General features: G+C 43.7%; 1 protein-coding gene across 1 annotated transcript in view; it reads left to right on the top strand.

Moving 5' to 3' along the window:
* DNMT1 (DNA methyltransferase 1) overlaps window positions 1-25,578 on the top strand; it is a 47,310-nt gene extending 21,732 nt beyond the window's left edge. The window contains exons 16-34 of the mRNA XM_073622546.1: window positions 5,926-6,023; window positions 6,108-6,258; window positions 7,126-7,241; window positions 7,954-8,155; window positions 8,303-8,433; window positions 8,549-8,722; window positions 8,832-9,056; window positions 10,758-10,950; window positions 11,319-11,409; window positions 11,515-11,634; window positions 12,130-12,412; window positions 12,492-12,633; window positions 13,149-13,315; window positions 14,926-15,103; window positions 15,587-15,782; window positions 15,869-16,032; window positions 17,707-17,823; window positions 24,990-25,080; window positions 25,281-25,578. Coding sequence (XP_073478647.1) covers window positions 5,926-6,023; window positions 6,108-6,258; window positions 7,126-7,241; window positions 7,954-8,155; window positions 8,303-8,433; window positions 8,549-8,722; window positions 8,832-9,056; window positions 10,758-10,950; window positions 11,319-11,409; window positions 11,515-11,634; window positions 12,130-12,412; window positions 12,492-12,633; window positions 13,149-13,315; window positions 14,926-15,103; window positions 15,587-15,782; window positions 15,869-16,032; window positions 17,707-17,823; window positions 24,990-25,080; window positions 25,281-25,315 — 2,874 coding nt within the window. The 3' untranslated portion in view covers window positions 25,316-25,578. The remainder of the gene's footprint in view (window positions 1-5,925; window positions 6,024-6,107; window positions 6,259-7,125; window positions 7,242-7,953; window positions 8,156-8,302; window positions 8,434-8,548; window positions 8,723-8,831; window positions 9,057-10,757; window positions 10,951-11,318; window positions 11,410-11,514; window positions 11,635-12,129; window positions 12,413-12,491; window positions 12,634-13,148; window positions 13,316-14,925; window positions 15,104-15,586; window positions 15,783-15,868; window positions 16,033-17,706; window positions 17,824-24,989; window positions 25,081-25,280) is intronic.
* The last annotated feature ends 1,691 nt before the right edge of the window (window positions 25,579-27,269 follow it).

Below are 27,269 nucleotides of genomic sequence, written 5' to 3'. Positions count from 1 at the left end.
CCCTTCGTCCTGGACCTAGTGACCAACGGGTACAGGCTGGAGTTTGTTCACCAACCACCAGAACGTTTGTTGGTCACATTTCCTCCACAAGATCGGGAGAAAGCGAGGGCTCTGGGTCTCCAGATCGGAGACTTATTAGATCAAAAAGTCCTGATTCCTGTTCCTCGATCGGAGCGGGGCAAGGGATTCTATTCCCATGTATTTGTGGTCAGAAAGCCGGCAGGAAAGTTTCGACTTATCCTGAATCTCCGGACCTTAAACAAGTCCATCAGATACAAGCATTTCCGTATGGAGACGGTTTTTATTTTTACAATCAAAAACCTACTATACCCAAACTGCTTTATGGCCACGTTGGACTTAAGGGATGCTTATCTTCACATCCCTATCCATCCAGCCTTCCAAAAGTTTTTGAGATTGGCAGTGAAGACGGGTATGGGGACCCGACATTTTCAATTTCAGGCCCTCCCCTTCGGTCTTTCCTCGGCCCCACGCATCTTTACAAAGGTGTTGGGGGAAGCGCTGGCTCCTCTAAGATTAAAGGCAATAACGGTTATCCCTTACTTAGATGACTTCCTGATAGTGGCAAAATCATACCAAAGGCTGTTGGAAGATCTCCAGGCTGTACAGGACTTCTTACAGTCCCTAGGCTGGCTAATAAACAAAGAAAAATCATCCTTGATTCCGGCCCAGAAAGTAACTTATCTGGGTTACGATTTTTGCTTCGTGAACCAAAGAGTTTTTCTTCCTCAGGAGAAGATTACCAAAGTGTTCCAGACTATGTCAACATTGCAGACCAACCAGTCGGTCTCTCTGAGACAGGTGTCGAGGGCAGTGGGTCTTATGACCTCATGTTTTCCCGCAGTACCATGGGCGAGACTCCGTCAGCGTCCGTTACAAAGGTTTCTTTTAAGAAACGGGGACGTAAGGTCCCTGCAGTCAAGGATCTGGCTTCCCAACAGGATAAAAAGAAGCCTGTGGTGGTGGAGAGCTGGTCAGCACCTAGCAGGAGGTCTCCCATGGTCCTTTCCCATTTCCCGAAGGATTACCACGGATGCGGGTTCCTGGGGATGGGGGGCCCACCTCAGCAATGCAGTAGCACAAGGAGAGGTCCCCAGAGGAGGCAAGGGCCTCATCCAATCAAAGAGAGCTGCTTGCAGTCCAGAGAGCCCTCCAGTCTTTTCAGATGGAGGTCAGGGGTCACAACCTCCAAATCCTGTCAGACAATATAGCGACAGTCGCGTATATCAACAAGCAGGGAGGCACGAGAAGCCGGAGGCTTCAGTCCATTGCCCAGGAGATCCTTTCATGGGCAGAGGGGAATCTAGCCTCCATTTCTGCTGTACACCTGAAGGGGAAAAACAATTGCCTGGCAGATTATCTCAGCCGTCACAGGATAGACCGAGACAATGGTCCCTTCATCCCGAAGTCTTTGCAGACCTCACCAAGAGATGGGGTTATCCGGTAGCGGATTTGTTCGCAAACCGAAACAACCGCAAGACGGAGATATTCTTTTCCATGAACCTGGCAGACCAAGCCTTGGGGATCGATGCTCTGGCAAACCCGTGGCCTCCAGGCCTATGTTATGCCTTTCCGCCAATCGGGCTGATTCCAGTAGTCCTCCGGAAGTTTCGGCTGGAAGAGACAGATCTGATTCTAATTGCCCCGTTTTGGCCCAAGAGGCCATGGTTTTCCCTGCTACAGTCTCTGGTTTCAGAGCCTCCGTGGAGTCTTCCGAAAAGGGAAGACCTATTATTGCAGGGTCCAGTATCACACCCTCAGGTGGTTTCCTTAAACTTAACGGCCTGGTATCTGAAGAAAAGATACTGAGCGCCCAAGGGTTCTCTGACAAAGTAGTCAGGACTCTCGTGAATTGCAGGAAGCCAGTTACTAGAGCCATATATTCCAAAGTTTGGAAAAGGTTTAACTCATGGTTATCTGAAAATGATAGATTAGCTCATGATATTCCGTCTATTTTGGAATTTTTCCAAGAGGGTGTCGACAAAGGTCTTTCTGTTAGTACCTTAAAGGTACAGGCGGCAGCTATTAGTGTGTTCCTCCAGTTTTCTCTCCTGGAAAATCCCACTATAGCCAGATTTTTCAAATCTATCTCTAGGGCCAGACCAGTAGTGGTGAGAAGTTGTCCAACGTGGGATCTGTCCCTAGTACTTCAAACTCTGGTAGAATTTCCGTTTGAACCTCTGGAAAGTATGTCAGTTAAGTTACTTACATTAAAAACTGTGTTCCTTATAGCTGTTACCTCAGCTCGTAGGGTAAGTGAGTTGCAGGCCCTATCAGTTAGGGAGCCCTTCCTCACGATTTTTGAGGATCGAGTTGTGTTACGAACTGATCCAGGTTTTTTGCCCAAGGTGGCAAGTACATTCCACCGATCTCAGAACATTGTATTGCCAACCTTTTGTAGTTCGCCACAGGGCGACTTAGAAAGAAAATTTAGTTTCCTAGATGTAAGAAGGATTCTCTTGGTCTATCTTGAGGTCACGAAGACCTTTAGGAAAACTGATGCCTTGTTTGTCCTCCTTCTGGAGTTCACAAGGGGAATAGTGCATCTAAAGCCACATTGGCTAGATGGATAAAGCAAGCCATCTTGGAAGCTTCCAAAATTAGGGAGGTCCCTACACCTTTTGTTACTGCGCACTCAACTAGAGCCTTGTCTACGTCTTGGGCTGAGAGGGCTGGTGCCTCACCGGAACAAATTTGCAGGGCTGCCACTTGGTCCAGTTACTCGACCTTCATTAAACATTATCTCCTGGATCTCCTATCAGCTCAGGAGCAGGCGTTTGGTCGTAAGGTCCTTCAGGCAGTTGTCCCTCCCTAGACTGGTAAGTTCTGGCTCATCGTCTCATGGGCTGTCCTGGAAGACGCTTGGAGAAAAGCTGAGTTAGACTTACCGGTAACTCCTTTTCTGAGAGTCTTCCAGGACAGCCGGATTCCCACCCGGTATTGTCTGAAGTTATGTGTATTATGCATATGTTTTGCAGGGTCCTACGGTTCTTGAGAATACTGACATGGGCCTGGAGGACCGCCCTTTTATCTGGTGGGGGTGACGTGTTTCCTGTCCTGGTAGGAGGAGCCCCAAGGTCTCATGGGCTGTCCTGGAAGACTCTCAGAAAAGGAGTTACCGGTAAGTCTAACTCAGCTTTTTTTTCCCCCCACAAATAGAGCTTTCTTGGTGGTATTTGATCGCCTCTGCGGTTTTTATTTTTTGCGCTATAAACAAAAATAGAGCAACAATTTTGAAAAAGGCATTATTTTACTTTTTGCTAGAATATCCCACAAAAATATATAAACAATTTTTTTTTTTTTTTTTCCCCTTAGTTTATGACGCTACAGTGGCTTGCGAAAGTATTCGGCCCCCTTGAACTTTTCAACCTTTTGCCACATTTCAGGCTTCAAACATAAAGATATAAAATTTTAATTTTTTGTGAAGAATCACCAACAAGTGGGACACAATTGTGAAGTGGAATGAAATCTATTGGATATTAAACTTTTTTTAACAATTAAACTGAAAAGTGGTGCGTGCAAAATTATTCGGCCCCTTTACTTTCAGTGCAGCAAACTCACTCCAGAAGTTCAGCGAGGATCTCTGAATGATCCAATGTTGTCCTAAATGACTGATGGTGATAAATAGAATCCACCTGTGTGTAATCAAGTCTATGTATAAATGCACCTGATCTATGATAGTCTCAGGGTTCTGTTGAAAGCGCAGAGAGCATCATGAAGACCAAGGAACACACCAGGCAGGTCCGTAATACTGTTGTGGAGAAGTTTAAAGCCGGATTTGGATACAAAAAGATTTCCCAAGCTTTAAACATCCCAAGGAGCACTGTGCAAGCGATCATTTTGAAATGGAAGGAGTATCAGACCACTGCAAATCTACCAAGACCTGGCTGTCCATCAACTTTCAGCTCAGACAAGGAGAAGACTGATCAGAGATGCAGCCAAGAGGCCCATGATCACTCTGGATGAACTGCAGAGAACTACAGCTGAGGTGGGCGAGTCTGTCCATAGGACAACAATCAGTTGTACACTGCACAAATCTGGCCTTTATGGAAGAGTGGCAAGAAGAAAGCCATTTCTCAAAGATATCCATAAAAAGTCTCGTCTAAAGTTTGCCACAAGCCACCTGGGAGACACACCAAACATGTGGAAGAAGGTGCTCTGGTCCGATGAAACCAAAATCCAACTTTTTGGCCACAATGCAAAACGATATGTTTGGCGTAAAAGCAACACAGCTCATCACACTCAACACACCATCCCCACTGTCAAACATGGTGGTGGCAGCATCATGGTTTGGGCCTGCTTTTCTTCAGCAGGGACAGGGAAGATGGTTAAAATTGAGGGGCAGATGGATGAAAACCTGTTGGAGTCTTTAAAAGACCTGAAACTGGGACGGAGATTTATCTTCCAACAAGACAATGATCCCAAACATACAGCAAAATCTACAAAGGAATGGTTCACAAACGTATCAAGGTGTTAGAATGGCCAAGTCAAAGTCCAGACCTGAATCCAATCGAGAATCTGTGGAAAGAGCTGAAAACTGCTGTTCACAAATGCTCTTCATCCAACCTCACTGAGCTCAAGCTGTTTTGCAAGGAAGAATGGGCAAGAATTTCAATCTCTCGATGTGCAAAACTGATAGACATACCCCAAGCGTCTTGCAGCTGTAATCACAGCAAAAGGTGGCTCTACAAAGTATTAACGCAAGGGGGACGAATAATTTTGCACGCCCCACTTTTCATTTTTTTTATTAAGTTTCAAAAATCCAAAAGATTTCGTTCCACTTCACAATTTTGTGTCCCACTTGTTGGTGATTCTTCACAAAAAATAAAAATTTTATATCTTTGTTTGAAGCCTGAAATGTGGCAAAAGGTTGAAAAGTTCAAGGGGCCGAATACTTTCGCAAGCCACTGTACATATTCTTCTACATTTTTGGTAAAAATCGCAATAAGCGATTATTGATCGGTTTGTGCAAAAGTTATAGCGTTTACAAAATAAGGGTTAGTTTTATGGCATTTTTATTAAATGGCGGCGATCAGGTTTTTTTTTTTTTTTTTGACTGTGACATATCGGACGTTTTTGGGACCATTGTCATTTATATAGCAATCAGTGCTATAAAAAATGCACTGATTCCTGTGTAAATGGCAGTGAAGGGGTTAACCACTAGGGGGCGGGGAGGGGTTAAATCAGTACTAGGGAGTGATTTCTAACTGTCAGGGGGGTGGACTGTGTCCAATAACAGGGAGCAGAGATCCAGTGACGCTGTCACTAGGCAGAACGGGGAGATGCTGTTTACATCAGCATCTCCCCGTTCGTCCTCTCCGTGAGGTGATTGCGGGTATCCCCGCGGCGATCGAGTCCGCAGGACCCACGACCCCCACCCACGGAGCTTGGCGCGCGCCCGCTGACCACCTCTTAAAGGGCACTGTACAGGTACGTGATTTTGCTTGTACGAGCCCTTCTGCCGCTGTATATCTGCGTGAGGCGGTTGGCAAGCGGTTAAGAACAGAAAGCAGACACTTGTGTGGGCAACCAGAAGTTCACGAGGGTAAACTTTCCTCCTTGATGTGTTCGTTCGTTAATGAAAAATTGATTTTTTTTTTTTTTTTTTTTTTTTTTTTTTTTTTTTTCGGATGAAAATGTGCTGTAGTTTTCGTCACTGTAAAAAAAGCCACTGACAAACTTTAACAAATGTTTTCGTTGACAACATTAACCATGATGGGCTCATTGCATCTGCATAAAATGGCTTGCCTGTAAACTTCAAAGATAAGTTCACCTTTTTGGAAACATGCACGCCGGTGCAATGCTTTACAGGCTGCAAGAAATTAAACATGCCAATGTGCAGTCTTTCCCTCAACTGATTGATTTTATGTACTTTGACTTCAGGTCTGTGCCCTCATGTTTTCACAGGTTTGTCAGCAGCCAGACTGTGGCAAATGCAGAGCCTGCCAGGACATGATAAAGTTTGGCGGAAGTGGCCGTAATAAGCAGGCCTGCCTGCAGAGAAGGTAACGCAGTTTTGATGTGGTTGCAACAGGGTTGGCCGATATTGGTTGGGACTTTCTGACATTCTGACCTCTTGGGCTGGACAGGTGTCCAAACTTGGCTGTTAAAGAAGCTGATGAAGATGAAGAATTAGATGATAACATTCCAGAAATGCCTTCTCCTAAGAAGATACTTCAGGGAAAGAAAAAGAAACAAGAGAAGAAAAACAGAATTTGTTGGCGAGGCGACCCTATCAAGGTAATCTAGGACTTGTGCTTTTTTTTTTTTTTTTTTTTTTTTTTTTTTGCTACAAACATCAGACTTTAAATAACACTTACCGTTCCTGGAAGCATGATGTGGGGGGGGGGGGGTGCGGCGCCCACCCAGGCCAATCCATCAATTTGGTGCAGGCACCGCCACTCTAAAGGAAAGGGCAGTGGAGCCTTCAGGCATCACTGCTGGTTTCCTACTGTGTATGCGCCAGTCCCAACACTCTCTATGGCCCCCTCATCTTCTGGGACACATGTCCCAGAAGGCAGTGGGGGAGCAGGAGGATTTGATGCACTGGAAGTACATTATGTACACTAATCCCCCCCCCCCCCCCCCCCCCCCCCCGATCCCTTTCAAATAACCACTACTAAGCCAATCACAGCTGATTGCCAGTGATTAATATCAAGATGTACACTATGCTCTTGGCAGCAAGTCGTTATTGGGACTTTACTTCCACACGTCACAGCAGTGGATGTTCATAATGGACTAAAGGCTGCCATACATGGGTCAGGTGTGTTTGGGGGTGTATGTGGTTGTGCCCTTCAAGCAAACGTTGTCTGAATTCATGCTGTCTTTGGGAGGACTGTACCCAACTTGTATAGAGCAAACCATGTGTGCAAGTTTAACTTAAACCTTGTATAAATATGTACATCCTTGGGAGCCACGTAACCTACCATCCAGTCGTGGCACATGAGAACATGCAAACTTCATACAGATGGTGTCATGGTTGGCATTCAAACAGATCACTCATGCTGCATGCCACACGGCACTGCTACCAAAAGTCTGTGCTAATCTGCAGAGATGAATGGCTGCTGTCATACACAAATTTTGCATACTTTTACTCTTCTGTTCAAGGTTGAAGGGAAGAAGGAGTACTATCTTGAAGTATCTATTGATGATCAAATCCTTGAAGTTGGAGATTGTGTATCTGTGAGTCCAGATAATCCCACTGAGCCTGTGTATTTGGCAAGGTTAGTATGTTCTTGGCAGTCATTTCTCTCCCTTCTATTCTGTTTGACTTTACCACTAAATCAGGACTGCTGCGCTCCGATCGATCTACATAGATCACTGGTCTATCCTCCATAAATGGGAATGTCCTGGTCAGTGCTCTGACAGCAGCAGGCAGTACGCATTCTGCCTTATTGTATTAGTTTCTTAACCACTTCAGCTTCCCTGCCTGACCAGGCTTCCCCCCCCCCCCCCCCCCCCCCCCCCCCCCCTCCTAGTAATGGCAGTGATTGGCAATATTGTGGTGGACAAATTGGACGCTGACACAGTGATCAGTGCTAAAAATATGCACATTCACTGTAGTAGTAAAACTGTCTGGGAAGGGGTTAATAATTGGGGCAAATCAAAGGGCCAACTGTGTGCCTAGCTGGTGTTTCAGTGTAGTGGGGGAGGTGCTTTTACTAGTGGAAAGCATGGTGTTCCTGCTTTACAGAATCCATGCCTTCTGTGTTGATGGAACAGCAATCTGCCTTGTGTACATAGGCAGATCACTGTTCTGCCTGTGTACAGAATGATCAGCGAGTGAAGCCTGCAGTATGCACTGCCACCCAGAAGATCAGGATCGTGTGTGTAAATATTCCTGTGTAGCTGCCCTGTAGCGGTAAAACTGATATGGGACAGTCGGCAAGTGATTTAATAAATGTAGATATAAAATTTGACTTTTTTTTTTTCCAGGATCACATCTATGTGGGAGGATGTCAATGGTCCCATGTTCCACGCTCACTGGTTCTGCCTGGGCTCAGACACCGTTCTTGGTGCCACATCTGATCCCTTGGAGCTCTTTCTTGTGGATGAGTGTGAGGACATGCAGCTGTCCTATATTCATGGAAAGGTCAATGTGGTCTACAAAGCACCATCTGAGAACTGGTTTATGGAGGTGAGCTGGAATCTAGTGAATTATTCTGATGAATAGCTAGGACATCTATATTGGTTAGTCCTAAATATATGGCTTTCTTTAACTTGCACTTCTCCATGCATATATTAAGATGCTGGAAGTTGGTTGAATTTCTTGTATATCTTCCAGGGAGGAGTGGAGGATGATAATGTGGTGGAAGATGATGGCAAATCCTACTTCTACCAGTTGTGGTACGATCCAGAGTATGCCCGCTTTGAGACTCCTCCAAAGTTGCAACCAACAGATGAAAACAAGCATAAGTGAGTCTTTGGTTTCCTGTACTAACGTTTTATCTGTTCTCACTGGTTTTTGTTTTTAGGACCTCTTCAAAAAAAGTTAAGTGACCTTTTTGGCATGTTCCTATTTCTATTGTAGATTCTGCACCAGCTGTGCCAGACTAGATGAAATAAGACAGAAGGAAATTCCCAAAGTTTTTGACGTTGCTGAAGATTTTGCGGGTAAAGTCTGCTATAACATGGCTACTAAAAATGGCACTCAATACAAGATTGGTGATGGTGTTCTGCTCCTGCCTGATGCCTTCACGTTCAGGTATTTCCTAGCTTTAGTCAAAATAAAGGTAGACCGAATAGGCTTCTGTTTGTTTATTTTGCAAGTTTAAAGTACAAGTATGGAAACCATTATCTATTTTAATTTTAAGTGTTAAGCTGAGCAGTCCTGTTAAACGTTCCCATAAAAAGGATGATGTGGATGAAGATCTGTATCCAGAATATTACCGCAAGTCTTCTGACTACATCAAAGGCAGCAACTTGGATGCCCCTGACCCATATAGAATAGGTCGCATTAAGGAGATCTACTGTAACAAGAAAAGCAATGGGAAACCAAATGAGTCTGATATCAAGCTGCGAGTGTACAAGTTCTACAGGTAGGTTTACAAATGGAACCAGAAGAGGGTCTTTGATCAATTTAAAGCACTTTTCTGGCCCTTTAAGGTGTTTCAGATGCTGGGAGGGGGGTGGTTGAGTTTATGATCATGTGATTGGCAAGTAGCAATCGGGAGCTTTCCATTAGCTGCCAGTAACTTTGCTGGGGACACGCACTCTTGGCACAACTGTATTTACATTCTGGTACACAGCGTCCAAGAATCGCCTATTAAAGAGGAGCTCCACCTTAAACAAAAAATATTTAAAAGCCAGCAGCTACAAATACTGCAGCTGCTGACTTTTACTAAATGGACACTTGCCTGTCCCAGGGTCCAGCGATGTCGGCAGCGGAAGCTAATCACTCTTCTCTCGGCTGCCCCCATCACCATCCTTGGTCAGGGAATCAGGAAGTGAAGCATTGCGGCTTCACTGCCTGGTCTCTGAGCGTCTACACTGGTCCCCGTTGTGTTGTGGGAACTGTGTGTTTCCCATAACATGGCGGGCATTTGCAGCTACCTATTCCCGGAAGTGGTTACAGATACCTGTATTATACAGGTATCTGCACCCCTCCCCCCTGAAAGGTGCCAATTGAAGCACCGGAGGGGGGGGGGGGGAGGGGGTTGGGAGGAATCCGATGAGTGGAAGTTCCATTTTAGGGCGGAACTCCGCTTTAAGAGGCCGTATATTTGCATACGGTTGGTGCCAAGGGTTCAACGATTTTGCTGGCTTAAAAAAAAGGCAGAAATTACTGGTTTACAGGTGTGAATTTGGGACTCTGGTTTAAGTCTTCTATGATTAGTAGTGCTGGTCCTCCTGATTGGATCACTGAATTTTATATGGTGATTCATGCGGCTTCACGTTTTTGTTTTTGTTTTTTTTGTTTTTTTTTTTTTTTTTTACTTGGGTGGGTGTAAACCTGATTCATGAAATTTGACATGGACACACATCTGCAGTGTTTTCTTATCTCTCTAAGTCCCATCTGCTGCTCCGTTTGTTCTTTTATTAGCATGAGAACTTCAGACACGTTCTTTCGACGGGTAAAACCAGCCTGAATTTTTGTCGGGGTGGGTGCTACAAACTAGCAAAGAGCTGGTCTATTCACAGCTCTGCATGTACCGTCCTTCCTCTGCCTAATTGGAGTGGGAGTGTGTGCCAAGAATCTACACCCAGTTTTGAACAGTAAGAGAAAAATCTAACACTTACACTTTCTAAAGAATATAGCAAGCTGAAGGCATGTTATGTAGGAGGATTTGTTTCATCTGGGGCTGTTAACTTCACTGGATTTATGTGGGTGTACATCCACTTTTGCAGTGCCATTAATTGTGACTGGCACCCCAATGCTATATAAAGTAGTGGACGATGCACCTACAATGCAGCACATTCTGTATTTTGTGGTGTACAAGTGGTAATGGAATGCAGAACTTTGAGGGCAACCTACAAATTTATTTTTTTTTCAGGCCAGGTACAATTGCATGCATGTCAACACATTACATCTCATCCCAGTTGTGATGGTGCAGAGCAGGTTTGTTTCACTTCTAAGAAAAAGCAATACAACATTTGTGCTTTGTGGAAGTGTGAATCCATTTTCCCAGCTTGGATATCCATAATTTTTATGTGACTTTTTTAATGCTGCTATTTAAGATATGAAGATTTGAAATGAGAACTCTGACTTTTTTTTTTTTTTTTTTTTCTGCCCCTCCAAGGCCTGAGAATACACATAAAGGAAACAAAGCCAGTTACCATGCAGATATCAACCTGGTGTACTGGAGTGATGAAGAGGCAACAGTAGACTTCAAAGATGTCCAGGGCCGTTGTATGGTAGAATATGGAGAGGATTTGACGGAGTCTATTCAGGAGTACTCTGATGGTGGAGCAGACAGGTTTTACTTCTTGGAGGTAATTTGAAGACCTAAAATTGCATCAATACAGGAAAAGATGCACCCATCTGGGTTCATTACTCATGGTTGTGGACCCAGACCTTTATGGCATAAGCTCTGTAGCTAGAGAATATGGACGCTAAACCTAAAACTGACCTTTGGGTACAGTATGTGTGTGTGTGTATATATATATATATATATTTTATATTATATTTTTTTTTTTTTTTATTTTCTCCTACCTATGTAACTATAATTTGATGTCCCATATTTGGGTAGAAACACTTTAGCACCTAGAGGGGGAAGTTTAAATGTACTATGTCTGCTAGATATGTATGGGTTGTGCACCTTTTTAGGAGCAATCGCCAATTTTAATTCACCTTTTTCCAGGCCTACAGTGCAAAAACGAAAAGCTTTGAAGACCCACCCAATCATGCTCGTAGTGCCATAATCAAAGGGAAAGGAAAGGGCAAGGGGAAAGGTATGGGCTAATTGCATATTCCCTCTTCAAAATTTTTGATGTATATAATAATATGCCTACATCTTTGCGATTTTTTTTTTTTTTTTTTTTTTTTTTTTTTATTAGGAAAGGGAAAATCTTCTGCTCAGTCTGAAGACCGAAAACCAGCAGACCAACTGCCTAAACTCCGTACACTTGATGTGTTCTCAGGCTGTGGAGGATTGTCAGAGGGCTTCCATCAAGCAGGTGAGGATGACACCCTGTATTGTATTGTATTCTGAAACTGGTCAGTCAAGTATTGAAATGTAGTGGTGAAATGAAGCCTAATACTTATTGGGTGAACAACATTCTGAAGGTGCTCAGTAATGGGACTTAATAATTTGGAATGTGCTCATTCACATGGGTGGCTGGTGTCAGTCAGAATGGTTTGGTTTAATTGTCCTTGACACAACCCCTTGCCATACAAAATGTCCTTTTTGATATACCATTTTGTTCTGTCAGGTTTGAGTGAAGGGAGGGTGGGTGATGCCTCTCGTCCTCCATTGACCATACATGAGTGCACTAGCAAGATCTCACTGGCAACACAGATGCTAAACTTTAGCAGAGTTTATATAGCTAGAACCTTAGGTGGCAGTGAAAACATGACCTGTGGTCAACCTTTTACCACTCTGCAGTGCATTCCTCCAACTTGGTTGCAGATAATTGTGGATTCACTTATGATCTTCATGGTTTTTTTAACAGGTATAGCAGAGACTAAATGGGCCATAGAGATGTGGGAACCAGCTGCTCAGGCCTTTAGATTAAACAATCCTGGCACAACAGTGTTTACGGAAGATTGTAATGTTCTGCTGAAGCTGGTAATGGCAGGGGAGAAGACTAACGCCTTGGGCCAAAAGCTACCACAGAAAGGAGATGTTGAAATGCTGTGTGGTGGTCCACCTTGTCAAGGTTTCAGTGGTATGAACAGGTTTAACTCCAGAACCTACTCAAAGTTCAAGAACTCCCTAGTGGTTTCTTATCTCAGGTGAGCATCTTTGATAGAAATGATGCTGCGTCATATAATTATACATTTTCATTACTCATTTGCATGTGTTCTCTTGCAGCTATTGTGATTATTATAGGCCTAAATTCTTTCTGCTGGAGAACGTCAGAAACTTCGTGTCCTTCAAAAGCTCCATGGTGCTCAAACTGACCCTGCGTTGCCTTGTACAAATGGGTTACCAGTGTACTTTTGGAGTGCTCCAAGTAAGTTTTTTTTTTTTTTTTTTTTTTTTTTTTTTATGAGAATTTTTTATTTATTTATTTTTTGAGGTTGTAAACAACAAATAAAAGATGATGATGTGCTAGATGTGCCCCTGTCACGGCACAAAGATATGGTGCGTATACCACGCTAAATACTATATCACATAAAACTAACTGACTCGCCTGGGGAGGGGCCAGGACGCAGTGTTAGTCAGCTGTAGGTGTTGGGACGGACGCCATATCCTTACTGCTTTATCCAACTACATGCTTGTTTAGAGTGGTGCACTGGCGCACCCTTAAAATGTGAGTACCCCATTTGGGGGAAGAGTGGCTGTCCTGACTTTGGAATAAATATTTTAAATGATATTACACTATATGGTTTTTTGGGTTTTTTTTTTTTCCCTCTTGCGTGCTGGATATGTAGTTCTTATGTGAGCATAGAATGCAACCTGAACAGGATATTTTGTATTGGATGGCTTTTCCTTGATAGAATTAATGTTTTCCCTTTTGACTTGCAGGCTGGTCAGTATGGTGTACCTCAGACACGTAGACGAGCAATTGTACTTGCTGCTGCTCCAGGGGAGAAGCTGCCCATGTTCCCTGAGCCTCTGCATGTGTTTGCACCCCGTGCCTGTCAGCTGAATGTTGTAGTGGATGAAAAGAAATATGTGAGCAACATCACAAGGTGGGTGTGACAAGTGTTTCATTATACTACTACTGTATTATAGGTAGGTACCTTCAGGAGATTAGAAGGTTGAACATTAGCAAAAAAGACTACCATAACTCCTCCATCAGCAAACATAAGTGCTTTGCTGGTGTCTCCCCCTCCTGAGGATTTTATTTTGTTAGTGTCTTCTTGCATTACAGCTATGGCAACATCTTGTGCAGTTTCCAGACCTGTGGGCACTAGACGCACCACCCCTTGCAGTGGGCTTCTGTTCATGTTGACCTCTGGGTTGTCTCCTTGAGCTGGATTTTGGCAGCAGGGTTGATCAGGCTTAATGGCAGCCGCTCTGGCACAGCTGCAAACAGCCCTGGGTGTCCTTGCCACCCTTTGAGGATGCGAGCAGCTTGCACATGTGGCGGCTTTTTTTTAACTCTGCTTGTCCCAGCTGGTTGTAACAACTTCTATTCTTGCATAGTATCCTGAGCAGGAAAACTTATGGACAGGACTTTTGGTAATGTGTGTGGGAATTGCACAGGAACAGGGTCTGTTGGTTGCCATTGGTCAGGTTAAATCGTTCAGGAGAGGTTTTAAAACATCCTGTGTACACTAAGGCTGGGTTCACACCATCGCCAGATCCGTCATACAGAAGGGGTCCGGTGCATGCTAGTTCAGTTTCAGGTCCTATTTTGGGCTGCATTCGGACCCGACACGGACCAAAAAGGCAAATTTCTCCAGCAAATCGCACCGGTCCTGCTGCATAGTTTTGTGAACTGGCTCCATAGAGAGCCAGTCACATTCTTCTGCTATGCGAATTGAATGCAGAGAAACCCGCAACGCAGCCTAAAGTTTTGGTGTGGGGTGTGTGTTGTGTTTTTTTTTTTTTTTTTTTTTTTTTTTTTTTTTTTTTTCCCCCCTTCCTTCCTGTTAACTTCCCTGCTCTGTGTAAGGGCTTTGCAGAGCAGCCCCAATCCTTTTCTGAAATGCTCCTAGCCCCTTTTTTATTGGGTGACCTCCCCCCTAATGAGAGCTTTCCATAGGGGGCACCTGTGCGGGTGCTTAACAGTCCTGCTGCATCTTTTGACAGCAGGACTTGGCCCCGGCTCCTGTGTCACTGGATTTGATTGACAGCGGCAGGAGCCAATATATCCAATGAGGACTCGTGACAGCGGCTGGAGCTGCTGGGCTCATGCGCCTTGCTGGAAAGATCAGGTTTGGGTAAGAAAGGGACTGCTCTGGGTGGCAGGCTGCAGCACAGGTCTTTCACCTTTTTAAAGGGGTTGTAAACCCCCTCATGGTTTATCACCAGGACACAGAAGCAGGACTTGGGAGCATGCCCACCCAGGTGTCCCAAAGAGTGCTACCCTGATGGGACACTATGCAGGGAGGATCTACTAACGCTGCTGAGGGACCCCAGAAGGATTGGGACCACTCTGTGCAAAAGTAACTGCACAGTGGTTGCAAGTATGGCAAGTTTTTAGTAACCCTTTACTGCTTAGAATGCATTAAGGTGAAAAACCTTGAGACTTTACAGCTCCTTTTTGAGGACCTTTCATGTCCTTCGTTCTAGTCAGTATTGTGAATCTGAGTTGGCTGCTGCCCTAAACATGAAATCTGTTTTTCTATTGCAGGACAAACTCCAGCCTCTTTAGAACAATCACTGTGCGAGATTCGATGTCAGACCTTCCAGAGATCCGCAATGGTGCATCGGCTCTTGAGATCTCCTACAATGGTGAACCCCAGTCCTGGTTCCAGAGGCAGATTCGGGGCTCACAGTATCAGCCTATCCTCAGGGATCACATATGTAAGGTGAGATTGCATGCCCCTGGTTCCCTCAATCTGTCAGCTATCTTTCTACCAGCAATAGCGAAGAGTCCTGTTGAATGTTTCAACTTTCTGAAAAGTTGGCATGCCCCAACTCAAATTTAGCATGAGTACTATGCAAACACAAAATCCTCCATACCTCAAAGGCCAAATATTTGGTTCCCAGCAGTGCTATCTAATAATTTCTGGCATCTTGTGGTGCCAGAATGTATTGGACTATCACTTATTAGATGTTGTTTTTTTCTGTCATAGCCTAAACATCTTGTCCACTGAGGCTTGACAGTTCAGATTATAGGCTTGGTGTTTAGCAAGGGAGCCGTGCTTTCCCTTTTTTGTAAATGGAAGGTAGAATCTAGTTTAACACAAACAGATGTGGGGCCTGCCCTTGGCAGTAAGTTTTATTTGAGTTTACTGCCCAAATGGTGAATGCACAATTCTGGCATGTTGGTAAAACCTATCTTTTTGCAGGATATGAGCGCCTTGGTGGCTGCTAGAATGAGACACATACCTCTTGCACCTGGCTCTGACTGGCGAGACCTGCCAAGCATCGAAGTTCGCTTATCTGATGGTACAACCACACGGAAGCTACGTTACACTCACAACGACAAGAAGAATGGGCGTAGTAGTACTGGTGCTCTAAGGGGTGTTTGTAGCTGTGCTGAAGGTATTCCCAGAACCTATTTTGGCTTGATTTACAAAAGCTGTCTTGACTTTCAGAACTTTGCAGCATGTGTAATTTCTAATCCCCAGGTAAATCGTGTGATCCAGCAGACCGGCAGTTTGGCACACTTATTCCATGGTGTCTGCCACACACAGGGAACAGGCACAATCACTGGGCCGGTCTTTATGGCAGACTGGAGTGGGATGGCTTCTTCAGCACTACAGTAACTAACCCTGAGCCTATGGGCAAGCAGGTGAGAGGATTGGGCCAAGGAATGGTTTAACTATGTGCAGTACATAAAATATTTTATCTTGATGGGCTTTCACCCTGAATGTGGAGCAAGCTTTAAAAGGGAATGGAAAGCTCTATATACAAAATTGGCCATAATTTTGCAAGTGTGTGGGGGAGGGGAAGAGACCCAACAGGCTGAGGGGTGGTGGATTGGCTTTCTTTAACATGGAACATTACGGCAGAGGATCATTCAGTCAGGGAAGAAACCAAGTCTCTACACAGCAGTAAAGGTGGATTGGACCTTGTTCTAGTTGGAACATCCTGTATATGTCAGTAATGTACACTAGACATTGACAGGCAGACTTCTTGTGGACCCTGAGGTATTACAGGTCCTCTATTGCAGGTGGAGACTTCAGGCTAAAACTGGATAGGTTTGCCTCCAGGTACAGGCTGTATTTTCAGGACCTATACAACCTGATCTATGCCTTGCCTTCCCTGAAACTTAAGCTGCTTTGAAATTGCCAGAAGTCAAAAAGACCTGTTGTGAGCAGACACCATGAGCACTGCCAGATCATTTTTCTTTGCCTAGGACTACAAGTGTTTCCTTTCTTCATGTTGGCTGACTTTAACAGTATTGCTGTGGTTCTGAGACTGGCATCAATCTGATTTTTCCCATGCTAAAGGCTAGGACGTCTCCTTCCCGCAAGCTCTTATTCCACTGACTTCTGAATCCTGGTTCTATACACTTAAACCACCATTTTGACCCATTAGACATTCCATTTTACTCTAACCTGACTATTTGCTAGCTATTTTCTGCAAAACCAAAAGTTCCTTGCAGGCTGACAAGGCCCAGGACTGACTTCTAGCATAAGTTTCTGCTCGAACCTCAACCTGGAGGACCTTGATTCTGTATGGTTCTAGCTCACCAAAAGGACACTTTCCTCCACTGCTGTGCTTCCCTCAAACACTGCAAGGGTGCTTCTTGTGCCACCATATCTAAGTGAGTCAGACCATTTGAAAGGGTGAAAGCTGATCTAGTATACTCTACTGGGTCTCAGGGCTTTTCAGGATCAAGTAACTGTTGCAAGACTGCCACCTGGTCTTCTGTTCACACAGGCCTAAATTCCTCCAGGTGCATGTTTCAATCTGATGCCAGATTAAAGCATCAGTTCCTGTAGGCAACTACTGCTCTGCTGGTGGGAACCACTGTGGGTTTTTGTTTTTTGGCCTGTTCATGTTGCGTTTCCTACTCCTCGTCTTTTTGGGTATCCTGAAGAGACACTTCCACTCTGATCAGCGGTTGGAGCAGAAGTGGGTACCTAGTATAAACCTCAAAGTATGCAAGGGTAAGGAGGTGATGTGGAACTTCTGCCCCCTTTTTTTTTTTTTTTTTTTTTTTTTTTTTTTTTTCTCCATGAAATCCTTTTGCTTGGTCAATTAAGGCACGTGGTTGCCCCACCCCCTTGGTTTTGAACATGCTCTTGTTACTGCTTCATTACAAAACTGAGGCATGCTGTTAGCGGAAGGGCTTATCTTGGGTTGGCCTACAGTTTGCCAGTATCTAATTCTTTTTATGATGTATAAAGCAAAGGTTAATGGCTCCCTGTCACTCAATAGACTCAAAGCTGTATAGAAATCAATTTTTTCATGGCATTGATCTCATATCTAATGTGTTTGCTTTTTGTTTTTTCCACAGGGCCGTGTTCTTCACCCAGAGCAGCACCGTGTGGTGAGTGTAAGGGAGTGTTCCCGGTCTCAGGGCTTTCCAGATACCTACAGATTCTTTGGAAACATCTTGGATAAACACAGACAAGTAGGTCTCATGTTAAAGTGGAACTTTATTCTCGTTCAACATTGATTATTTTTAATCCTTATGCTGCTAGTGATAGGATGTACTTTCCTATTTGACATTTTAAAAAAAAGAAAAAAAAAGGCGTTTGTTTAACCACTTGAGCCCCGGACCATTATGCTGCCTAAGGACCAGAGTTCTTTTTCCAATTTGGCACTGCGTCGCTTTAACTGCTAATTGCGCGGTCATGCAATGCTGTACCCAAACGAAATTTGCGTCCTTTTCTTCCCACAAATAGAGCTTTCTTTTGATGGTATTTGATCACCTCTGCAGTTTTTATTTTTTGCGCTATAAACGGAAAAAGACCGAAAATTTTGAAAAAAAATGATATTTTCTACTTTTTGTTATAAAAAAATCCAATAAACTAAATTTTAGTCATACATTTAGGCCAAAATGTATTCGGCCACATGTCTTTGGTAAAAAAAATGTCAATAAGCATATATTTATTGGTTTGCGCAAAAGTTATAGCGTCTACAAACTAGGGTACATTTTCTGTAATTTACACAGCTTTTAGTTTATGACTGCCTATGTCATTTCTTGAGGTGCTAAAATGGCAGGGCAGTACAAAACCCCCCCAAATGACCCCATTTTGAAAAGTGGACACCCCAAGGAAATTGCTGAGAGGCATGTTGAACCCATTGAATATTTAAATTTTTTTTTTTTGTCCCAAGTGATTGAATAATGACAAAAAAAAAAAAAAAAATTTACAAAAAGTTTTCACTAAATGATCTATTGCTCACACAGGCCATGGGCCTATGTGGAATTGCACCCCAAAATACATTCAGCTGCTTCTCCTGAGTATGGGGATACCACATGTGTGGGACTTTTTGGGAGCTTAGCCGCGTACGGGGCCCCGAAAACCAAGCACCGCCTTCAGGATTTCTAAGGGTGTAAATTTTTGATTTCACTCTTCACTGCCTATCACAGTTTCGGAGGCCATGGAAAGCCCAGGTGGCACAAAACCCCCCCAAATGACCCCATTTTGGAAAGTAGACACCCAAAGCTATTTGCTGAGAGGTATAGTGAGTATTTTGCAGACCTCACTTTTTGTCACAAAGTTTTGAAAATTGAAAAAAAAAAAGTTTTTTTTCTTGTCTGTCTTCATTTTCAAAAACAAATGAGAGCTGCAAAATACTTACCATGCCTCTCAGCAAATAGCTTGGGGTGTCTACTTTCCAAAATGGGGTCATTTGGGGGGGTTTTGTGCCACCTGGGCTTTCCATGGCCTCCGAAACTGTGATAGGCAGTGAAGAGTGAAATCAAAAATTCACGCCCTTAGAAATCCTGAAGGCGGTGATTGGTTTTCGGGGTCCCGTACGCGGCTAGGCTCCCAAAAAGTCTCACACATGTGGTATCCCCGTACTCAGGAGAAGCAGCAGAATGTATTTTGGGGTGTAATTTCACATATTCCCATGGCATGTTTGAGCAATATATCATTTAGTGACAACTTTGTGCAAAAAAAATAAAAAAATTTGTCTTTCCCGCAACTTGTGTCGCAATATAAAATATTCCATGGACTCGACATGCCTCTCAGCAAATAGCGTGGGGTGTCTGCTTTCCAAAATGGGGTCATTTGGGGGGGTTTTGAACTGTCCTGGCATTTTATGCACAACATTTAGAAGCTTATGTCACACATCACCCACTCTTCTAACCACTTGAAGACAAAGCCCTTTCTGACACTCATTGTTTACATGAAAAAGTTATTTTTTTTTTTGCAAAAAAATTACTTTGAACCCCCAAACATTATATATTTTTTTTAAAGCAAATGCCCTACAGATTAAAATGGTGGGTGTTTCCTTTTTTTTTTTTTTTTTTTTTTTCACACCGTATTTGCACAGCGATTTTTCAAACGCATTTTTTGGGGAAAAAACACACTTTTTTTTAAATTTTAATGCACTAAAACACACTATATTGCCCAAATGTTTGATGAAATAAAAAAGATGATCTTAGGCAGAGTACATGAATACCAAACATGACATGCTTTAAAATTGCGCACAAACGTGCAGTGGCAACAAAATAAATACATTTTTAAAAGCCTTTACAGGTTACCACTTTAGATTTACAGAGGAGGTCTACGGCAAAAATTACTGCCCTCGATCTGACCTTCGCGGCGATACCTCACATGCATGGTGCAATTGCTGTTTACGTTTGACGACAGACCGCCGCTTGCGTTCGCCTTAGCGCGAGAGCAGGGGGCGACGGGTGTTTTTTTTTTTTTTTTTTTTTTTTTTTTTATTTAATCATTTTTATTATCTCGGGGAATGTAAATATCCACTATGATAGCAATAGGTAGTGACAGGTACACTTTTTTTTTTTTGAAAAAATTGGGGTCTATTAGACCCTAGATCTCTCCTCTGCCCTCAAAGCATCTGACACCAAGATCGGTGTGATAAAATGCTTCCCCAATTTCCCAATGGCGCTATTTACATCCGGCGAAATCTAAGTCATAAAATGCTCGTAGCTTCCGGTTTCTTAGGCCATAGAGATGTTTGGAGCCACTCTGGTCTGATCAGCTCTATGGTCAGCTGGCTGAATCACCGGCTGCATTCTCAGGTTCCCTGTTGAGACAGGAGAGCCAGAGAAAAACATGGAAGACGGTGGGGGGGGGGGGGCGGCATTCCCTCCCACTGCTTGTAAAAGCAGTCTAGAGGCTAATTGGCCACTAGGATTGCTTTTGCATGAAAGCCGACCACTGGCTGAAAATGATACCAAGATGATACCTAAACCTGCAGGCATCATTCTGGTATAACCATTCAAAGTCGTGAATGGCGTACCTGAAGACAAAAAAGGTTAACAATAAAGCACAGTAAACGGTAAAGTATAAAAAATTGCATACCTGAAAAGCAAACATGATAAAACATAACAATAAAACATTGCAGAATAGAATACAGTAAAAAAGAGCAGAACAAGAGAGAGAATAGAGAGAACAATAAAACGACAACTATTTTTTTTTTATTTTATATTTTTTTACACTATTTTTGTAACTTTTATAACGGTAACCGGTTCCAGGTTCGGGTCTCTCAATGCGATGGCATCTTGGGAGACCCTGTGAGTGTGCCTAGTCTGTGCAATGCTGTACCCTACGCTAATACTCAACTAATGAATGGTAGCGTTCAAAACATTCACCAATGCAAAGACCAGGATTGTCAGGACAGGAGGGACAATAATAGCGGGTGTCACGCCTATATCCGCGCTTGCTGCAGACACAACCTTTTTTGGGGGGGTTCGTTGGGTAGGGGTACTCGGGAGGACATAAAAATGCCTCTCATGCAGCCGACTGCATTTGGTTGGGGATGTGAATGGGGGAAGTACGGGCGCTGCAGAAGCGGTGGGTTCCCAATTAGGATTGACGAATGCAGCAGGAAGGGCATTATGGGCACGACAGGCCTGTGTTTGTCTTTTTGGTGGCAGCGGGACACTACTTGTGCTTGCCACCTCACCAGCTTGAACTGCACTTATGGGACTCGCCACGTCACCAAGTGTTACTGCAGTGCTGGTTTGACTACGACCGGGGTGTACTAGGCCGCTGGCGCTTGCCAGTTCAATAAAAAGCTACCAAAAAAACTGTTAGCGATCACAGGGATCAGGCCTGACTCTGCGAATGCTGCAGTTATGCGTTTAGTGTTTTGTAAGTGACAGTGATCGATCGATACTGCACTTGGGTGGGCTGGGCTGGGCGGAGGGGCAAAATGCAGGTGCTAGCAGGTATCTGGGCTGATCCCGCTAACACTGCGTTTATGGGAACCCTAAACTGCTGGGGACGCCAGTATAGATCTGATCGGATCAGATATTGATCCGTTCAGATACTATACCACTAAGGGAGGTGTACGGTGCGTGGGTGTTAGCGGTACTGGCGCTAATCTGACGCTGCTTGGGGCTGGTGCTTGCCAGTTCACCAAAATACTACCAAAAAAACTGTTAGCGATCGCAGGGATCAGGCCTGACTCTGCGAACGCTGCAGTTATGCATTTAGTGTTTTGTAAGTGTCAGTGATCGATCGATACTGCACTTGGGTGGGCTGGGCTGGGCCGGGCGGAGGGGCAAAACGCAGGTGCTAGCAGGTATCTGGGCTGATCCTGCTAACACTGCGTTTTTGGGAACCCTAAACTGCTGGGGACGCTAGTATAGATCTGATCAGATATTGATCAGATACTATACCACTAAGGGAGCTGTACGGTGCGTGCGTGGGTGTTAGCGCTACTGGCGCTAACCTGACGCTGCCTGGGGCTGGTGCTTGCCAGTTCACCAAAATGCTACCAAAAAAACTGTTAGCGATCGCAGGGATCAGGCCTGACTCTGCGAACGCTGCAATTATGCGTTTAGTGTTTTGTGACAGTGATCAATCGATACTGCACTTGGGCTGGGCCGGGCGGAGGGGCAAAACGCAGGTGCTAGCAGGTATCTGGGCTGATCCCGCTAACACTGTTTTTGGGAACCCTAAACTGCTGGGGACGCTAGTATAGATCTGATCGGATCAGATATTGATCCGATCAGATACTATACCACTAAGGGAGGCGTATGCTGCGTGCGTGGGTGTTAGCGGTACTGGCGCTAATCTGACGCTGCCTGGGGCGACGCATATCACCGCCGGGCGATCAGGGGGCTAAACCTTTATTCGGTAATAAACGGCGGGTGCCCTGACACTATAAAAAAATAAACAAACTAACCAGCGTCACCCGTAACAGTTATACAGTGATCAGTGGTGAAAGGGTTAACTAGGGGGCCATCAAGGGGTTAAAACATTTATTCGGTAGTATATGGGGGTCCCTGTCGCTATAAAACGCTGACGGCGAACCTAAATATTTAGGTCCCTAACTAGCGTCACCAGCGACACTAATACAGCGATCAGAAAAATGATCGCTTAGCGACACTGGTGACAGGGGGTGATCAAGGGGTTAAAACTTTATTAGGGGGGGTAGGGGGGTATCCTAGACCTACAGGGGGGTAATACTAACTGTCCCCAACACTAACTGTCACAAACTGACACCAATGCAGTAATCAGGAAAAAAAAAAAAAAACTGCTGGTGTCAGTTTGTGATTCGGGGGGGGGGGGGGGGGGAATCGGGGTGTTTAGTGTGCCTGGCATGTTCTACTGTGTTGTGTAGTGTTGGTGCACTCACATACCTGTCTTCTCTCCTCGGGCCGGAATGGAAATTACCGAGCCGAGGAGAAATGACATTGTTTCCTTTGCTGCTGTTTAGCATACAGCAGCAAAGGAATGATGTGATTGGCCGGCGGCGATCGCGAGGGCGGGGCCACGAACGGATGGCCTCCACCTCATCTCCGATCACCGTGGGACAAAAGACGACTGCCTCGGGCACCGGGGGGGGGGGGTCTTATCGGACCCCCCCCACCCGCGGAAGGCAAATCACGTATATGTACGTGATTTTGCCTGTCCGTGCCACCTTGCCGACGTAAATCGGCGTGAGGCAGTTGTCAAGTGGTTAAAACTGGAAACCAGGAATGAGTTTTTATAAAAAAAAACTCGCCGTCCTGGTTTCCAGTTTTAAACAAATGCTTTTTTTTTTTTTTTTTTTTTTTCTCCTTCCTCTTGAGTTGTATTTTGACACTGAAGGGAGACTATAGATAGCAGTGCTGATCGGGGGAGGAATCAAAGTCTGACTGCCTCTGTATAACCTCCCTGTTTATACATTCATTGAAATCCCACTGAACTGGTTGCTTTTTTACTCATGTACAGTGAGGGGGGGGGGGAAATATTTGATCCCCTGCTGATTTTGTATGTTTGCCCACTGACAAATGATCAGTCTAATTTTAATGGTGGTTTTTTATTTTTTGTGTTTTTAACAGGTGAGTAACACATTCCAGAAAAATGCATTTCAAAGTTTAAAAATTGATTTTGCATTTTAATTTGACCCCTTTGCAAAACATTACTTGGTGGCAAAACCCTTTGGCGGTCAGGTGTTTCTTGTAGTTGGCCACCAGGTTTGCACACCTCTCAGAGGATCTGCAAAGTGGGACAAATCCCTTCAATGTCATTAAGGTTTCGAGGCTGACGTTTGGTAACTTGAACCTTTAGCTCCCTCCATGTTTTCTTTTGGGATTAAGTTCTGGAGACTGGCTAGTCAAATCCAGAACCTTGATGTGCTTATTAAGCCACTCCTTTGTTGCCTTGGCTGTGTCTTTTTGGTAATTAACATGGGTCATGGATGGGTATTCCAGAATGACAAATGCCCTGGCTGAGGGAAGGAGGGTCTCGCCCAAGATTTGACTACATGGCCCCTGTCCTTTTTGATGCAGTAAAGTTGTCCTGTCCCCTTAGCAGAAAAACTCCCCCAAAGCATAATGTTTCCACCTTCATGTTTGGGATGGTGTTTTTGAAGGAATGCTGCCCATGACCCCAAACACGGCAAGTAGACTCCAAAGAGCTCTATTTTGGTCTCAACTGACCACAACACTTTCACCCAGTTTTCCTCTGAAGCTTGCCAACGAACATCTGACCGATTCAGACGGGCTTGTACATGCAGATCATTGACAGATTATGGGTATGTACATAGTTCTGGGCTGACGTCTCACTGTTATGATCATGGAAATTACACGAGGTGAGATCATGCCTGGAGCCCCAGACTGAGGGAGTTTGACAGTTATTTTGTGTTTCCATTTGTGAATAATCTCACCAAGCTGCTTGGCGATGGTCTTGTAGCCCATTCCAGCCTTGTATAGGTCTACAATCTTGTCTCTGACATCCTTGGACAGCTCTTTGGTCTTGGCCATGGTGGAGAGATTGGAATCTGATCCCTTTAAGAGTGCTCCTAATCTCAGCTCACTACCTGTCTAGACACATGGGAGCCAGAAATCTTGCTGATGGGGCTCAAATTATTATTTTACTCATTTAAATGCAAATCAACTTAACTTTTTTGAAATAAATTTTTGTTTAGTCTATATAGTGTGTGGTTTTTGTTTGGGGGGGGTTTTTTTTTTTTTTTTTCCCTCCCTTCCTGAGCTCTACCGGACTCTTCATTCTCGCTGTCAAGAAAAATGGTGCAAATGTCTTTTTAGTTAGGAAAGTGTGAAATATATTGGCCACACCACAAAATGCAAGGGTTTGTAAGGATCATTTGCTTAACACTATATAATTTTATATTTTTTTTTTTGTTTTTTTCCCTCCTCAGGTTGGTAATGCTGTACCTCCACCATTAGCAAAAGCCATTGGTTTAGAGATAAAGGCCTGTGTCGTGGCAAGGCTTAAAGAGAAGGAAACAGGTGTGTATTTAGCCTGCTGCTCATAAATAACACCTACTCATCACATTTTATTTTATTTTTTTTTTTTTTTTGTCTGGCTTTAGCCCCAGAGATTTCTACCTCACTAGCTTCTACCATGACTCTTGCTGCCGCCTGAGTCTGTATACACTAGGATATGTTTTTTACTAAATTTTTTTTTTTTTTTTTTTTTTTTTTGGCAGAGTTTGTAAAGAAAGAGAAGATGGAAATGGATTAATAGTCATCCAGAATGCTACCTCCTACAGCACTTCAAGCTCCATCCGTATAAAGTCTTTACATCTGTGCAATGCAACATCAACTTTGTTGAGACTCTGATCTTCATATCAGCTTTCAAGGCAATTTAAATGTCTTTTTGATAAACTGTTTTTAAGATCGTTGATTTTATTCACTGTAATACATTTTATCCACTTTGTACTCATGGAACATAATATGTAGGTTTTATATGTTGTAATATTTCAAATAAAAAAAACTGTCTTGTAATTTATGTACTATTATTTCTGTGTGCCGTATGGCTTTTGTGGGTAATGTATTTGTGTCTGGATACAGATTACATATAACCCACCCGCTTGGAAATCTAAAATTCATGACCTGATGCTGAATTTTAACTTTGCGCCAGCCGCATGCTAATTTGCAGCCTCTCAGTGGCTGGGCCTTTTGCACGCAAATTTGCGGCCACTTGGCGGCAGCAGTGCTGTGAGTGTGGTTTCAGCGTTTCATGGGAAAACTCCCAATTGCTGCTTCAAGTGAATAGTGGCCAATGTATTCAGTTTACAAGCCTATATGGACCTGGAAACCTTCCCCTTCGTTTTTCAAACATTGCTGAGCTGCACAGACGAGAAACCACCAGCTATCCACTACAAGAGCTTGGATTTTGTTGGATGCGTTTTTTTTTTTTTTTTTTTCTTTTTCTCCCCCAACGCTGTTACCTTACAGCAGTAAGGTAAGGGGCTAATTCACACAAAGGTGCACTTGCAAAACCAACCACTGAGTCACTGTTTATATTCTCAGCACAGAGTGCTAACTGGAGCAGCACTTTACAGCTTCAGTTTACTTGTCTATATGGACACTATGCTCATGGAGCACTTTATATATTCAGTCTGAAGATTATGGCACTTGTCATTTTATCACTTGCACTTTATATGTTCAAACATATGTAGGTTTATGTTATTTGATTAGGACTTGACTTCAGATGCGTTCTACCTTCTTTGGTTTTACAACACTTTCGATATATCACCATTTTAGTTTTTACCTAGAGCACAACACCAAATTTTTTATTTTTATCTATTTGTTTTGGTTGTCCAATTGGGTGTTTGCTGCAGCTAGTATATTTATCCCTATAGCCACAAGTAGCATGGGAATATTTTTCTTACTCTTCCCAATTGCTGCCTGTAATCAGGAGCTTTCTGATTATGTGACAACCCCTTAGGGTTGTGTGTGTTAGCAGAACCTGATACAGACATTGTGAGCTAGGTCAGCAGAATCCAAAAATCCAGTTCCTACAATTCTCCCAATTCTCCCCAGATATTGAATTAACTCTCTGTGCAACGTCCTACCATATAATATACACTGTTTTCTATACTCTTCTCAAACCATTTATTTAAATGCGTATTCCACTTTTTTTTTTTTTTCCTTTTATAAGCTGCCAAGCCAGCCCACTTTCATTAGTTTTCTTCCTCCTGCTCAGGTAAATGTAATAGTGTAAAACCTAAATCGCTCACATTTTTATGTGCCAAGCTCAGCACTGAACATTAATCTTTTCATGAAACGCTGTCTACACCGCTATTGCTGGATGCAAACAGGTACCGTGTGGTATGTTTTGTGCCTAGCCCTGCGTTTTCATCAGGGATGTATATAATTGACGTGATGGGTAAAAAGGAGATAATGGGGGGGTTGTGCAATTTTAATAATGGGAGCTATTCTAATACAGCAGCTGGGTTTGACTTTAAGCATTGCTGTATAGCTCAGACCCAAAAGGCATTTGTGGTTTTTTTGGTTGAAGTTGTTTGGACTAATTTAAAACTTCCACTTCCTGAGCACTCTGCCAGGATTGTGATCTTGGAACATCACCACAGCATTCCCAAACTTATGTTTGCTCATTGAACATGTGGACTGGGCTCACCCTGAGGTTTGTCTCCCCAAAAAATTATTTGCACAATATCCAAAATTTGCAG

This window comes from Aquarana catesbeiana, linkage group LG03 (genome assembly GCF_042186555.1).
Source record: "Aquarana catesbeiana isolate 2022-GZ linkage group LG03, ASM4218655v1, whole genome shotgun sequence".
Taxonomy (NCBI): Eukaryota; Metazoa; Chordata; class Amphibia; order Anura; family Ranidae; genus Aquarana; species Aquarana catesbeiana.
Note: the sequence above shows the minus strand (reverse complement) of the source record. Positions and strands in the feature narration are given on the sequence as shown.